The 16,337-nt window shown below is 38.7% G+C and overlaps 1 protein-coding gene and 1 pseudogene across 1 annotated transcript in view; one reads left to right on the top strand and one right to left on the bottom strand.

Annotated features, from left to right (window-relative positions):
• Positions 1-14,900, top strand: part of NDUFAF2 (NADH:ubiquinone oxidoreductase complex assembly factor 2) — a 149,410-nt gene extending 134,510 nt beyond the window's left edge. The window contains exon 4 of the mRNA XM_036101083.2: positions 14,585-14,900. Within this exon, the coding sequence (XP_035956976.2) occupies positions 14,585-14,836 (252 nt within the window). The 3' untranslated portion in view covers positions 14,837-14,900. The remainder of the gene's footprint in view (positions 1-14,584) is intronic.
• Positions 427-2,655, bottom strand: LOC118541470 (bublin coiled-coil protein pseudogene; annotated as a pseudogene).
• Positions 14,901-16,337: the final 1,437 nt, after the last annotated feature.

The following is a 16,337-nucleotide window of genomic DNA, read 5'->3' as shown; positions in this document are numbered from 1 at the left end:
CCCCACCATGCTTGCGCTCTCTCTCTCTCTCTCTCAAATAAATAAATAAATCTAAAAAAAAAAAAAAAAAAAGGACAAACTGAGTCATCTTTGGCACATTGGTTTTATTCATTCATTCATTCATTTTTGGCCTGTTTAATGTGGCTGCTCAAGGCCTGGGCAGAGTGGCGAGTACCCTGGAATTGGGCAGGTAGGCAGGGTGGGTGGTTTGCAGGCCCACACCTGACTATAGGAGGGGATGCAGAGTGGTGGGGACTGGCCTGGGCACGCCAAGGAGAGAGTACCAAAAGGGTGGCCCAGGCAGGCAGACGCACCAGGGGGATCTGTAGTCCAGCCCTTGAAAAGATATCTAAGCCAGGTGGTGAGTCTCAGGTCAGAGCCTAGCCCAGGGAGGCAGGGTTGGAGCTAGTTGGGGGCTCCAAGAGTCTAGGGACTGGCATCCCTAAGGGCCTCCTCGAACTGGAACTCAAGGGGTATCTGCCGGTTGGCCTCAAGCAGCTCCTGGAGGCGGGCGTGGAGGTGGTCGTTCTTCTCCAGGTGGTCCAGCCAGGAGTTGGTCTGGCCCAACGTGGAGTTAATGGCAGCATATTCTTCCTCCTCGAAGCCATCATCCTCGCCTTGTGCCCCCACCTCCACTGTCATGCCCAGGTCCTTGGGACCGACGGTGCTGGCTCAGGGCACCTCAGGGGCCACGCTGCATTCCAGTGCAACAACAGTCACACTGAGAGCTGGTGCCCTCACACTGGTTTTAAAAAACCAGCACGAGCTTCCAAGAGTATAAATAAATGTGTACCTGTCTTTTCTCACTTTTGAAGTTATTAAGGCTTTTTCAACATTATGGAGAGAACTTTAAACCAGTTCAAATCAAAATTTATTTTATTTATTAATGATGGAATATGATTTATCCTTGATTACTAGCTATTTAAGTTTAGATTTGACTTTATAAGACAATTACAAATTGCAGAGTTAATGTTTACTCATTAGTCAATAAAGTGCATAGACAGACCCAAATTTATTCATTCCACAGATAGATATTGAGCATCTATTACATCCTAGGCATCGTTTTAGGCAATGAATGTGGTGGAGGGAAAGAGGAGAGAAGGGAGGTAGAAAGGGCAGTCAAAAACCCTTCCCTTACAGATGGCAAAATACTTATGCATTTACCCTCTGTCTTAGCAATCTAACTTCTAGAAATCTACTCCCAATTATCTGATGAAATAAGTAATTTATCATAATTCACAGGGCTATTTGTAATAGCAGTAGTAAATATGGCATATGGAAAGGCTAGAAACAACCCAAATGTCTGTTAATAAGCCATAATATGCCACTCACTGGAGGCTGTCAGCTCAGCACACTCTCTGTAGCTGGGAAGCAAGTCCTGTCTTGAAGTGGGAACCGATCAGAGTATCTCCATATCCATATCTGCCATGGGCAAGTTCGGGTTTTGTTCTAAGGACCCATTAAAGTGTTGTTAGCGGGAAGTGGCATGAAAGGTCAGTGGTTGCTCTGGACATTGAATCCTAGAGGACCAAGGAGACCTATTAGGAGACTGATCTAGACAGTAAATGCTTTTGCCAAGGGAGATGGAGAGAACTGCACAGCTCAAGATACACTTTGGAGGAAGAATTGGTAAGATTTAGTGCTAGATGGAGGTAGGAGGCAAGGGGAGTATAGGAATAATTTACTAAATGTGCACAGCTGTGTAAGGGAGGCTGATTTGGCTGCTGCTGGCTAAAGTGGGCTACTTCCCAGCACAAGGACATCCCAGTAACCCGTCGTCTTCTCCAGATCCTGTGCACTGGTGTGTGTTTGGTATGTCAGCGAGGCTACTTTGAGAGTATGGTAGTTCACTTTCAGGGCTGCCAACCAATTAGCTGGATGCCCTCTAGATACATGTGCGCAGCGCGGTATCGCCTTGGAGCTTGTCTGTGTCTTAGCACGTGAAGAAGAAGAAAGGCAACAGGGTGAGTCCCGATTGAAGTGAAGCAAAGCAAAGTGCCAGAGATTAAGGCAACATTGTAGTCAGGCAGCACTATACTGAGGCCCGCGGTTTGCGGAGCTGTGTGTGGGGCTTGCTGAGAACTGTGCAAGGCAGTAATGAGTAGTGGAAAGAACATGGTGGAAGCAGATGCTTCTGTCTCAAGTCTAGGTTTATTGTGTGACCCTCAGCTAATCCTCTGAGCCTCATTGGTCTTGGATGTATTTAACTTAAAATGTCCATTAGACATCCAAGTGAACACATCAGTTAGATAGTTGGATAGTGTATCATTCTGGAGCTTGGAAAGCAGTCAGGCCTAAAAGTATAAATTTGAGATTTTTCAGCATATGTAGACAGTATTTAAACTCCTAAGATTGGAAACGATTACTTAGGCAGAGAGTATAGAAAAAGGGGCAAACCTCAAAGTGAGTCCTGAAGCACTTCAGTATTTGGAGGTTCGGCTGAGAAGAAGGAGCTAACAGTTTGATGCATGATATTTGGGTGTTTTACAGACGTCTCAAATTCAGTATGTCTAAAACAGAATTCCTCTTCTCCCCTGTTTCCTCCCATGGTTAATGGCATTACCTGTCATCCGTCATCATCAGAGACTGGGGGATTGTCCTGGTCTGGTTCACCACCACATCCTTGGTGAGCAAGGCCTTTCTCATTTTGAACATCCTCACAATCTGTCTTTTCCCCTCCTTCTCACTACCTGTCTTGGTTCCTGCCTTAATGACGTCTCAGTTCTATTTCTGCAGTAGCATCCTATCCGATTTCTCTATTCCAGTCTCGCCTACCTCCGGTCTAATTTTTAGTTGCTAGAGTCATTTTTTTTTTAATGTGGTATAAACACGTAGGTCTCCTGCTATGTTTGCCAGATTTTGCAAATAAAAAAGACAGGGCACCTAGTTAAATTTTAAGTTTCAAACCAACAATGAATAATTGTAAGGGTAAGTATATACCATGCAATATATAAGAACTATGTATACAAAATGATTATTTGTTGTTTATTTGAAATTCAAATTAACTGTGCATTCTCCTCCTCTTTTATCTGGAAATCCTACTCTTGCTTCACAGTCAAAATATTTTACCATGACTTTCAGGATAAAAGCTAAATGTCCTAACATCGCATTGTAAGAGTCAGCATGTTCTCACCCCTGCATGCCATATGAACTGCTTCTAGTGTTCTGAATTTGCTGTGCTGCTTTACTCCTCCGAACCTGTGAGCACGTACTCACCTCTTCCCAGCATGCCTCCTCTGTTCTCAGTTCTCTGGTTCATTCCTGTTGTTGAGACTCGGACCTCACCCCCTCTGGGAAGTCATTTCTCACCCCCTCCACCCCCCTCTGTGGATAATAATAGGAACACCAGCTTTTCTTCTGCAATCTCAAAACATTCTTTGCTTAATATTATCACAGAATTTATCATACTGTAATCTCATTAATTGTTTAACCCATCTTGCTTCCTTAGATTGTGAGTTCCTTAAGTTTGGGCTAAAGATTGTGTCTTCTCACTCTGTGTCCTTGGCACATAGTGGGCTCTCAATATCTAAATGAACCCATGAATGAGCAAATGGGAAAGTAGGAAAGAACTCATAAGCATTAGCCACAAAACTGACCATTGGTGTTTACCCAGCTCTTCCCTACGTTGACTCCTAGATGAGTCTATGTTGCAGCAGGCAACCTCCTTTGTTTGTTTTCCTCTTGGCCCCCAAGGAAGCTCCTTAAGAGCAGAAGCCAGGTTTTGTTCTCTGTATCCCCAGGCCCTTGAATTGTAGGTGCTCATATATATCTATTCAATGAAAGAAAGAATGAAAAATGCATGAATGAAGGAGTATATCATGCAGGGCCACAGGTTTATTGTCCCTTGCATCAAAGGACAGTACCTGTGCATTAGGTCCTGGGGCAGGTAACCTCCCTCCATGGCTATGACATGTTTGATTCTTCCTCCCAGCTCCTTTCCTTCCCTCCCTCAACCTAGGAGAGAAGAACTGTTTCCTCCGTACAGCGGCTGGCATATAACAGCTCAATAAGTGTTAGCAGTCCTTCACAGATGGAGCCTCCTTTTTCCTCCAGGGCTCCAGCCTCTGCCCTTTCTTCCCCACTCTAGGAGCCCTGGCCTGACAAGCCATGGGGACCTGACATTGCTTCTCTCCCAGGGATAATGGGCTTCCCCACTTCTCACACAGGGGAGCAAGGCTTTCTTTGTCTTCCACCAGGGCAGTGCAATTCAATAGGACTAAAGTTAAGTGAGTCTCATTATTTTTTTTATTAATGTTTAACTGCTGTAATTCTTTTTCAGTTAAGTAATTTTATCTTTATGTTCAAAGGTCTTTTTTTCATATAGATGGAAGTTCATTTATTTTATTAAAAGAAATACCACCTGCAAAACTATTAATGACTTGAGCTCTATGATTAGTTCCTTTTAGTAACATTTTGAGATGTAATAATTAATCTGGCTCAAGTTCAAAGACAGAAAACTCAACACCAGAAATTCCTAGCCAGCAAAGAATATAAACAAATCTTAACAATTGTTCCCCTTAAATAACAAAAATCATTGAGATCAACTTGCAATTAGAAATGTTTTTTTAAAATGCAGGAGAGAAGTTCAAGAAAGCATGTCAAAACAACAAAACTCAGTCTGCATTTTCATGATTGTAATTGATCAAAGTCTGTTTGCAATAGATTTGAATGTGAATAAATTAAATGTGACATTGATTTGGCAGAGGCACACTAGTGATTGGCAAGAACACATAGCAAGAGCAGCTTCTGCTGCCGGAGAACTTGCTTGCTTGTTGTCTCATTCTAATAGATTTCTTAGCAACCTGGTGCTGTCTTACTAACCTAAGCGGTGTCATTTATTTACCCTTTTGGTTTCTGATCCCATCCAGCCAAGATTCGGTTCATTTTTGATTACTAATCTAGCAGACATTGCCTTGGGTTTGGTACAGAGTACATTTTGGTGACCTATGTACCTCCCTGCTTTTTTTTCTCTCTTTCATATATTGAACAAATTTGATCTAATAACTTTTTTTCCATCCTGGCAGTTCAACTTGTAGAACTAGAAAATGTAGTTTAAATCAACAATTTGGCAATATTTTCAAGCTTGGGCATTGCTATCATATTTATTAGGCCTGAATTATTTCATGGTATGTTACAAAAATGACACTGTAAAAAGAGTATCCGGCTTGGAACATTCTGAAATAGTTGTACACCAAATTCCCATTATAATTATGTTGATTGTGGGGTGGGGGGAAGTGGCATATTCTGGAAGGCTACTTTCTGGATGAGACCACTGTATAGTAACCAAAGGTGTATGGTTTGGGGACCTGGAACATACTTTGCCAAATTTTCACTTGTAATGTATTTACTAAATCTTTCGTATTCTTCAAAATGTTTTTTCTTAAATTGACAAAAGGCAGGGTGCTTATACTTTAAAATTTTTAATATTCGTTAAAATAAAAAATACATATGTATAAATTATGGAAAGAAATTAATGGAGCTGTCAAAGTCAAATGTATTTATATTATATATAGCACATGTGTGGCAAGAGGTGAAAAAACATATGAATTGGGGAGCTGTACTTATTAAATATTTTAGAAAGTTCATCTCTTTCCAAGACCAAAACTTTCATTGTATTTTTATCTTACGTGCACTTTGAAAAGCATATACCTAGATCCAGTAGTTATTAAAGTTATATTTATATTACACTTTTGCCACAAATATATTGCTAATTTATAACTTCAAATTAAAACTTTTAAAGACTTCAGTTTCTTTTTTTCTTGTATGTAATATAATTTGATCATTATGAAATGGCCATGGTTCTAATCCCACAGAAGACTTGAAAAAAAAAAATCTAGTGACATGGCCAATTTATTCATTATGCATAAGATTGACTCCTAAGTCTTTGCTTGCTCCGAATTTAATAAACTTTCTAACAATAAAGAACTGTTTAATTTACTTTAAACTGTATTTAGATTTTATCTTGAGATGTGTTTTGTACTTAAGTTTGAACATAGTTATATATGGTATACTTGGAATTCACAAGTAGTTGAAACCAAATGGAGGGGTGTCTGGGTGGCTCAGTCGTTAAGCATCTGCCTTCGGCTCAGGTCATGATCCCCGGATCCTGGGATCGAGCCCCGCATCGGGCTCCCTGCTCTGCGGGAAGCCTGCTTCTCCCCCTCCCACTCTCCCTGCTTGTGTTCTCTCTCTCACTGTGTCTCTCTCTGTCAAATAAATAAAATCTTAAAAAAAAAAAGAGTTTGGTTTAAAAAAAAAAAAAAAAGAAACCAAATGGAGACCATTTATAAATACTAAACTCCAGAGAAGCGTGGAACCAGAACATCAAAGGAGCATTGGGTTATGATATGCATATGAGTGTTGTGCCTGCATTTTTTCTTAGCTGGATTTATAGCACTTTTAAAATAAGCATTGTAATTCCCTAATAAAGGACTTACCATTAGCTCTGATCCATCTATATGAAAATTATCAAATGATTTTGAAATCTGTTATTATGGAATTTTATATTTAACATACATATCACACGATCGGCATGATATATATATGTATATAGAGAGTATTACTGAAACACTCCTTGATAGAAGTATTCTCAGTTGAAATAGGGTTAGGGGATTAGGATCTTGAATTATATCATGAAACTATTATTTGCTTTTATTTATACATATGGCACATACAAGGAAATTTAAAAATACTAGTGACATTTTATGTATCTTAAATTAGTAATAATGAGTAATTTGTAATTTGTATTTACCTTTCCTTGTTTACTAGATATATACGTAAAAACAGATAATATTCCTAAGATGTTTTTGTATGTATGCTTAGATCTGTATCCAAATATTCAATTCCATTTAATAGCATAGACTCAGAATTGTTCATTCCCACACCTCTGGTCTAAGTGTGGCCCCAGAGATGGATACCTGAAAAATCTTGAGTAACCTTTTTGACTCACTTAGATATTTCTCAGCCCTTCTTTCCCCATACTTGCTGAGTAATCTAAACTTTCTTGCAGCTTTCTTCATCAAAGAGCACTTACAGTCAGCTCTCTTCCTTCTCTGAGATACTAGAGTGGAGTTCCAAGGTTCAAGTTTTCGTTGTCTCAGTTTCCATAATCTCTCCCAAGGCATCATCACAGAGATGTCTAGTCCTATCCTGCCATTTGTTTTACCTCTCTTTTTTTTTTATAGTTCTACTATTCAGTTCTGTTACCTAACACCTCCCCCAGGTATAACTGTGTATTAGAGCTGATTTCTACACCATCTCAAAAAATTCAGGTATACTAGAATTTGCATAAGGGACTATGTGATTGAAGTGGGATTATATCATGGCTAAGGTCTATGAATGAGCTGTAAGTCAACATGTCAGTAGATTCCATTTTCAAGCTTTTTTCTGTATCTTATTAATTTTAAAAAAACTTTCAGTCTGTTTTCAATACCACACTTAGCAATTTGCAACACTGAGTACGGTACTACACCTACCAAAAGGGCTCTTAAGCAGAGCTTAGGCAAGAAGTGGCACTGGAAAGGACTTGTGCTATACCTTTTGGGGCTTGAGTTCACATCGTTGAATTAATGAATTGTACACAGTAAATAACCATTAACTTGACTGTGCTAAAAACAGGGGTGAGCTTTTTAAAGGCATCCAGAGCTTTTCCTTTTTTAAAAGAAGTCTTCAATGTAATCCTTCACAAACAATGGTAATGTATAATATGACATGGAAAAATACATAAATTCAAATATTTAATACATAGTACTTTTTACAACTGAATTTGTCTCTTTTCCCAGTATCAAGGCTCCATAAACAAGTCTAAGTAATTTGCTCCAGCTGAATACCCTGCTGCCTGTTGAAATGAAGATTGTCACAGAATAGTCATTCATTAACAGTATATTTAGGGAAAGTTCTGAAATAACAGATTTTGCTATAGCTCATGCTTTCTCTGTTTTGAGTATGGTTTCTTTCTCTTCTTCCTTGAGCTTAGTTAAAAATGATATCCTTCAATACTTCACTCCCGGGACTCTTAGATGTGACTTTCTCAGAATGGGGTTGACCTCATGCGTGACTTTCTGATTGTCAACTCCACTGGGCTCAGCCTCAGATGGAGAAGGGCCATTGTTGACATTACTGCTTCAAATCCCAGGCCAGGGAAGCCAGGACAATGGCGTAGGACATGGAACGCTTGGTGGGCTGAGGCTCTTTGTTGGATAGGAGTAGAGAGGGAGTAAGGCATTGTCTTCCTCCTGCCTAGTGCTATTAATTTGAGGGCTGCATATAATCACAACAGTCCCATTGCCTTCAGGCAGTACGTCTCATCAAAGATAACTGATATCTTTGCAAGCCTTAAGAAGACCTTTTGGTGGGGGTACAATCACAATAAGCCTCAAAATCCAAAGCAGTAGTTTCCATGGACCATACGATGAAACTCCTCATGTGCTCAAGGAATGTCCAGTGGGTGACGTAAAGTTCCAGGGCATCAAGCAAGTAGCAGAGTGTCCACAAATCTAGCATTTTTCTGTGCAATGAGGTCCTCCATTCTGGTCATTTCTGTCACTGTTCATTCTGTTATGTACATTCAAGTTTTCATCTTGTATCATTTTCCTTCAGCCTGAAGTACTTTCTTTAATGTTTCTTATGGTAGGGGTTTGTGATAAATTCAGCCTTTGTCTGAAAATGTTATTATGCCTTCATTTTTGAGGGACATTTTCACTTCATATAGGATTTTATATATTTTAATATATTTTATGTACTAAGTTAGCAGTTTTTCTTATCTTTCAGCACATTAAACCCAATCCATTGTTTTATACCTTGCGTTCTTTCTGGTGAGAACTCAATACTATTTATTTTTCTCTTCTGTAAATAAATCTTTTTTTCTGTACCTGATTTTAAGATTTTCTCTTTATCATTAGCTTTTAGCAATTTGATTTTGTGTGTTTGGTTTTTATATTTCTCCTGTTTGGAGTTTTTTTTTTTTTTTAAGTTTCTTAGATATGTAGATTTATGTTTGTCTTTTTGGAATATTTTTACCCATTATTTCCTCCCCTTCCTGTTTCCTGTGACTCCACTTACATGTTAGACTGCTTGATATTGTCCCACAGCTTACTGAGGCTCTAGAACAGTTTTTAAGCTTTTTTCTCCTCTCTCTTACATCAGTTTGGATGGTTTCCATTGCCTTGTTTTCAGATTCATTTTTCTTTTCTTCTGCAGTGTCTAATTTGCTGTTAGGCAAATCCATTATGTTTTTCACTTCATATATTGTATTTTTCACCTCTGTAAGTTCCATGTGGTTCTTCTTAGTTTCTATTTTTCTCTTTGTGTTCCTTTTCCTTTTATGTCTTTGAACATGTTTATGGTAGTTGTGATAAAGTCCTTATTTATCACATAATTATGAAATATTTTCATGATTTCTATCATGTTTGGTTCTGTTTCTGTTGACTGGGTTTGGATCACACTTTCCTTCTTCACTTCTTGATTGGATGATGAACACTGAAATAGTATATTGCTTACAGTCTGGGTTTTGATGTCCTGCTTTTAAAAATGTTGAGTTTTGTTCAGAGGACATGAAATTACATGTTAATCTGCCCAAATTTTTGGAGGCTTATTTTTAAGTTTTGTTAGGGTGGATCTAGCAGTGGTGATCCAATAGGAGTTTCTAGTCACATTTAGCTACTAAACACTTGGAATGTGTCTAGTGCAGTGGAGGAACTGAAGTTTTAATTTATTTTAATTAATTTAAAATGTGTGGCTAGTGGCTACTGTATTGGACAGTGCATGTCTAGAGTTACCTCTGCTCTCATGCCAGTTTATCCTTACTCCTAAAGAGTGATCTTTCTGAAGTCTTTATACTGAATACCCTGTGTGTTCAGTGAGGCATCTCTGGCTTATTAGAACTTGAATGTCTTTTATTCTCATGCATGTTCTAGCAGTTACTCAGTTTACAGCTCCTTAGTAGTTATTCCTGGCCCTGTAGCATCTCACCCTACCCTCATATAGCTTAATAATCAGCAGAACACTTAAGCGCTCCCCTATGCAGATTTCTAGAACTTTTTTTCTGTGTATTGTGGTACTCTGCCCCACAAATTCTGGCTTCCTCGGCCTCTGTAACCAACGTCTCTATCTCTTTAGCACAACTTCTGCTTGGGTTCTCCCACCCTATGCAGCAGCCCCTAATATGTCTCCAGGCAGAAAGCTGAGGTAATACAGGGCTTATCTCATTTGTTTCCCTTCTCTCGGGAATCACAGTACTGTACTACCAATTGTTTAATATCTGAAAAGTTTAGTACTTTTAATCCAGCTTTCTAGTGGTTTATGGCAGAAAGACTAATGTGGAACCAGTTACTCCATCTTGTTCTCAAGCCAGTAGATTATGTTTTACTAACACCTCTATCCTCAATCAAGTGGTAATGATTGCTGCCTTTGTTGAGGGCTGTGGCACATTAAAACAGTGAAGATTTTTCAGTTCAGCAAAATCACGAACTTTGTCTATTCTTCATAAGAATAGCCATTGATATGGGGATTCTGCTACTTACGTTTTCACAACAAATAGTTATTCAATGTTTGTCACAAAATAGTGAGTTAAAATTTTAATTACTTATACAGCGTAAGTATTGAAGACACTTTTATTTCTACTCTGAAGTAAAAAAGAGGGATGGATATAAATTTGGTATGTTTATTTTTTAATGAAATGGAATAAATAATCTACCCGTTTATCCACTATCTAAAGTCCACTATTTAAAAATTCACCCTGTACCCTCTTCTATTGTCTTATCACTGCTCGGCAACCAGTTCTTCCCCAGTCCTTACAACAGCCCATGAAAGAAGACAGCATTGTTATCTCCATTTTATGTGAGGAAATTGAGACACAGAGAGGGTCAGCAACACTGACAGGGTCACGGAGCTAGGACATGCCCAAACTGGGATTTGTATGCAGGTAGTCCTGCTTCAGAGCCCATGGTCTTAACCACAAACTTTCAGGAGACCTGACAATGTGAACAGTATACATATGAGTATTTGAGGTGTAAATATTTATACATATACAGTCACTTTATTCCCATTTTCAGATAAAGAAACTGAGACTGAAAAACACTTAAGTGACCTTGTAGGTGTCACAGCTAGTAAGAGATGGTTTGGCATAGAAATTATGTCTGTTTGAGTCAAAGACCTATGCAGATGGTCATCACAGTGCCATTTTTTTATTATTTTTTAAGATTTTATTTATTTATTTGACAGAGAGAGAGACAGTGAGAGAGGGAACACAAGCAGGGAGAATGGGAGAGGGAGAAGCAGGCTCCCACTGAGTGGGCAGCCCAATGTGGGGCTCGATCCCAGGACCCTGGGACCATGACCTGAGCCGAAGGCAGATGCTTAACGCCTGAGCCACCCAGGCGCCCCTGCCATTTTTTTTTTTAAATGAAAATGTGTAATATTGGAAATAACAGTAGGGGTGTTCATTAAGTAAATTGTGGTACGATGCCAAGTCATACAACCATCTTTTTTTTTTATGTTGAAGAATATTATCGGGAAAAAAGCAGCATATAAAAGGGTATTTGTTTTAAACATATAAACATTTATATGAAGACCCACTTGCTCTTGGTTTACCTCTACACATTGAAACAAACATACTGTTTTTATTGATGAACATACTGAGACTTAAGGTGGTGATATTCAAAGGAAATGTAAGGAAAAATTCTTATTTTATGGTAAATCCTACTGTAAAATAGGCTTTGTTACAAAATGATTTGTTTAAGTCCACAGATTCCTATTTTTTCCACCTAACTACTTTCATTTTATCTATTCCAAATATTTACAAAACTAGATTTCCTTTCATACATGATTTATGTTCTGTTTAATTTTCCCGTTCTGTTTAATTTTCCTGGAGGCCATTAGGAGGGGTCTGGTAACAATTAGTTTAAAAAAAAAAAAAAAAAGACAAAAAGGAAATTCTTTTCTAGGAAAAATTATAATCTCCATGTTTCTCAACGCTGAAATTTTTAATCTATCTTCATATGTTAAAATAATTAACATATTCACATTGGGTTTTTTATTTGCCTCAATGGCTATTGTAAGAAAGAAACTGATTTGGCAGAGTGATGGTGAGTAAAGAGGAATTATGTGAAGACAGAACCAGAGAAGGAACAGCTCTCTGCCCTCGATTGTTGGTGCCAAGCTACAGGCTTCCACCAGCCGTAAGACTGCAACAGCAGAGCTGAGGTAAAGAAAGCAGGTGTGGGCAGCTCCAGGCCATGTGACGTGACTGATCCTCTCACACCAGAACCAAACAAGCTGCAGACCAGCTTCTCAGTAGCGTTTTGCTACCTGTGGTGGGTTACTAGTTTAAGTTCAACCCTGTCCCGTAGCTTTCATTCTGCTCAAGAGCTTCCATGAAGACACAGCAGGTCATAGAAGGTATTGAAGAGTATGGAGATATGAAGAAGTATTTTTTCTAAATTCCACTATTTCCAGTATCGTATTGAGAGAGATTTCCTTTATGATCCATGGTCACTTCACCTGACAGTTCTACAGGGTGCATAAGAGCCTCACTACTCTCACCCTCCTCGCTCCTAAGAGCTGCCCCTGAACTCAGTTACTGTGGTTATTAAACTATTCATGGGGAATTGGTCTGTGTTGTAGAAATTACATGAATATTTATAAATATTCTTTCCCAAGCATATTTGCTTTGAAGGAGAAGTTTCATTAGATGGGCCCTTTGTGCCTAAAACTAATTCTATAACACTATACCCCCCAAAAAACCTCTTTTTTCCTTTAAGTAGAAACCATTATTTCAAATGTGATTTTAATTATCAGTGTTTACCTTTTTAAAGGACTATTACTACTTGAAATTCACTTTAGAAACAGAAAGGTGGCATCATACATTTAGATACCCAGATGTTGCTTTTAAGTGTCATTTTTTAAAATGTTGAAATTAAAACACATAACTTGGAAGAACTTGTTTTTGTCAGTGTTGTCAGATACTAGTTACATTAACATTCAATTTTTTTCATATTATAAATGATATATATGTTAAGGAAAAATTTAAAAATACAGGTAAGCAAAAAGAACATTTAAAAATACTACCCATTCAAAAGTAATTGTTAAGACAAAAGGAAGAAGGAATCAATAAAGATAAAAGATGTAATAACTACATTTCATCTGTTTTTAAGATGCACATCTTTTCAAATTTTAACATCTCTGAAATGAGGATGTGTGGAGTTGGTGCCTTTTTTTAGTGGTATGTGTAATAGTGATGCTTCTTTTTAAAAATATTTATTTATTTGACAGAGAGGGGGTGGGGAAGAGAGCGAGAGCGCACAAGCAGGGGGAGCCAGAGAGGGAGAAGCAGGCTCCTTGCTGAGCAGGGAGCCCTATGAGGGGCTTGATCCCAGGACCCTGAGATGGCCTGAGCTGAAGGCAGACACTTAGCCGACTAAGCCACTCAGGTGCCCCAACAGTGATGCTTCTTAAATCTTAAATTCGATGTTTCCATTGTATCCAATGAAATTTTGGCTATAGATCTTTATGGGTAGAATAGCAATTTTGAGGGACAGAACTGTATTGCACAAATAGCTTGTGCTGATTTAAGAAGCATTTCCAACAGCAAAGTGCCTCTCTGCCACTGGTGCCTAGGGCATGCTGAACTCTGATTCCATCCCTGTCCTCCTCCTTACCGCCACACCCACCACTCCAGAAGAGAAAGGGACAGAGATGGGACTTGGTTCTGGTGCTATGGGGGGTGGTAGCAGCATCCATGCTTTAATTCCCACAGAAAATTAGACTGGTAGGAGCAGCTTTCTGAGGCCATCTCCCCTTCACTTCATCTCCAGTACAATCACTGATGATTACTTTTGAGCCAGAAAATAGCTGTGAATCTTAGGAAATCTTTGATAGAGTAACTTATGCTCTTGTGTGATATTTGATGTCAAGTAGTTTGTTTTACTTCTTGGGTAATTGTAAATATTTTTATTTTGTGGTCCTTCATGTCTTATTACAGTATACAACGGCAGAATTGTTTAATTCAAATAATAATGGTATATTATCAGATAGCTGGTTTTTTTTTTTTTTTTAAGATTGTATTTATTTGAAAGAGAGAAAGAGCACAAGCAGGGAAGAGGGGCAGAGGGAGAGGGAAGAAGCAGGCTCCCCCAGAGCAGGAGAGCCCAATGCGGGGTTCAGTCCCAGGACACAGAGATCATGACCTAGGCAGAAGGCAGACACTTAACTGACTGAGCCACTCAGGCGCCCCACAAGACAAGTTTAAAAAAGCTATCTGACGGGTGCCTGGGTGGCTCAGTTGGCTCAGGTCATGATCCCCCGGGGCCTGGAATCAAGCCCCGCCTCTGGTTCCCTGCTCAGTGGGAAACCTACTTCTCCCTCTGCCACTCCCCCTACTTGTGCTCTCTCCCTCTGTCAAATAAATAATAAAATATTAATAAAAAAAATTGTAAAACTTGTCCTGTGCATATCTGTATATTATTTAAATGCAAAGCAAGTATCATGTATATATATTTATTAGCTATTTTACTTCCATAAAACCTATAGTTTGGGTTTTCTTCTAACTAGAAATTTAATAATTTCTTCCATTCATATATACATGCAGAAAATACTAAAGAATGAAAAAAATAGAGAAGAAATTAAAATAAAAAATCAAGATCTTTATGGAAAAGAAAAGCTCCTTAGCAAAGGGAGCAATGAAGAACTCTTGGCTCCACCAGTTCAAACTCAGATCAAAGGGCATGCCTCTGCTCCATACTTTGGAAAGGAAGAACCCACCGTGGCTCCCACCAGCACTGGTAAAACCTTTCAACCAGGATCCTGGATGCCACAAGGGGGCAAGAACCCCAATCAATGAATACACTGTGGTAGTATTTCATTTGGATGTAACTTTAACAATAAAAGAAGTAAAAATTACTTTATTTTCTGACTGTACAGTAAGTAGTTCTCTGTTCCATTAAGCTTAAGAATTTATTTTTAGTATGCATTAAGAAATGTGAGGTTATGAACTATAGAAACCTTTTTTTTTTTTTTTTTTTAAGATTTTTAAGTAATCTAGGGGCATCTAGGTGGCTCAGTTGGTTAAGAGTCTGCCTTCGGCTCGAGTCATGACCTCAGAGTCCCAGGATCAAGCCCCATGTGGGACTCCCTGCTAGGCGGGGAGTCTGCTTCTCCCTCTCCTTCTGCCTCGCCCCCTGCCTCTTCTCTCTCTTGCTCACTCTCTCAAATAAATAAAATCTTAAAAAAAAAAGATTTTTAAGTAATCTCTACACCCAACGTGGGGCTCGAACTTACAACCCCGAGATCAAGAGTCGCATGCTGTACCAACTGAGCCAGCCAGGCACCCCAAAACCTAACTTCTTTTAGGTTTAACTCCTTCATTTGCTTTAGTCATCATTCTGTTTATGAATTTGCTTAGGTTTTCCCTCTTAGGATTGCTCCTTTGTGAAGTATTCTGTAGTTGTAAATTCTCAGTACATTTTGGATCCTTATGATCATTTAGGAACCCCTATGTTTATCATGATAGAAGGTAAGGGTAATTAGTGAGCTCTCCTAAAGTACCCAATAAAAAAAGGAAAAAGTGAGAAGACTGCTGTTTCTGGAGAGGCAGTCTGTAAGATTCTAAAGGACTAATCAAAAACATGTACTTGGATAAAACATGTGGAGGCCAAGAAAATGTAGTTGATAAGTGAAAAAAAGCCATGAAGACCTGGAGTTTGAAGAGAGGAATTAGGACCAAAAGACATAGACAATCCATCGCAAAAGTCTGAAAGGACAGTAAACAGAGAAATGGTACAATAATTGGAGTTCCTAAGATTAAAAATTATTTTGAGACGGGCGCCTGGGTGGCTCAGGTCATGATCTCAGGGTTGTGAGAGTGGGGCCTGCTTGGGATTCTCTCTCTCCCTCTCTCTCTCCCCGTCCCCACTCCACCCCTTAAAAAAGAAAAGAACGAAAAAAATTACTTTGAAAAAATGAAAAATAGGAGAGAGTTCTCTGTGACTGCACTGACAGTGGGGATTCCAGGGGCTTGTATATTGAAGAAAAATATAGACGGGTGATGTTAAAACACTCATATTATACAAAAGTATTTTTGAAGGGTCATAAATTTTCTGAAGTGCACAACTAAGTTTTTGTTGCTAATATAGACTTCTCACAGTGTATGGCATTATAATAGGTGCTCAATAAATATTTACTGAATAAGTGATTCAAATTTTAATGCTGTATAGGAAATCCTTGGTTACCTGTTTTAACAGTGAATTCCTAAAAACACATAGGTTAACATTTTTACTTAATAGAAGGTAAAAATTTTAATTGCTTAATAAATTACAGAAAAATACAACCTTATAAAATATAAT

This window comes from Halichoerus grypus, chromosome 2 (genome assembly GCF_964656455.1).
Source record: "Halichoerus grypus chromosome 2, mHalGry1.hap1.1, whole genome shotgun sequence".
Lineage (NCBI taxonomy): Eukaryota > Metazoa > Chordata > Mammalia > Carnivora > Phocidae > Halichoerus > Halichoerus grypus.
This window is presented reverse-complemented; position numbering and strand designations above follow the sequence as displayed.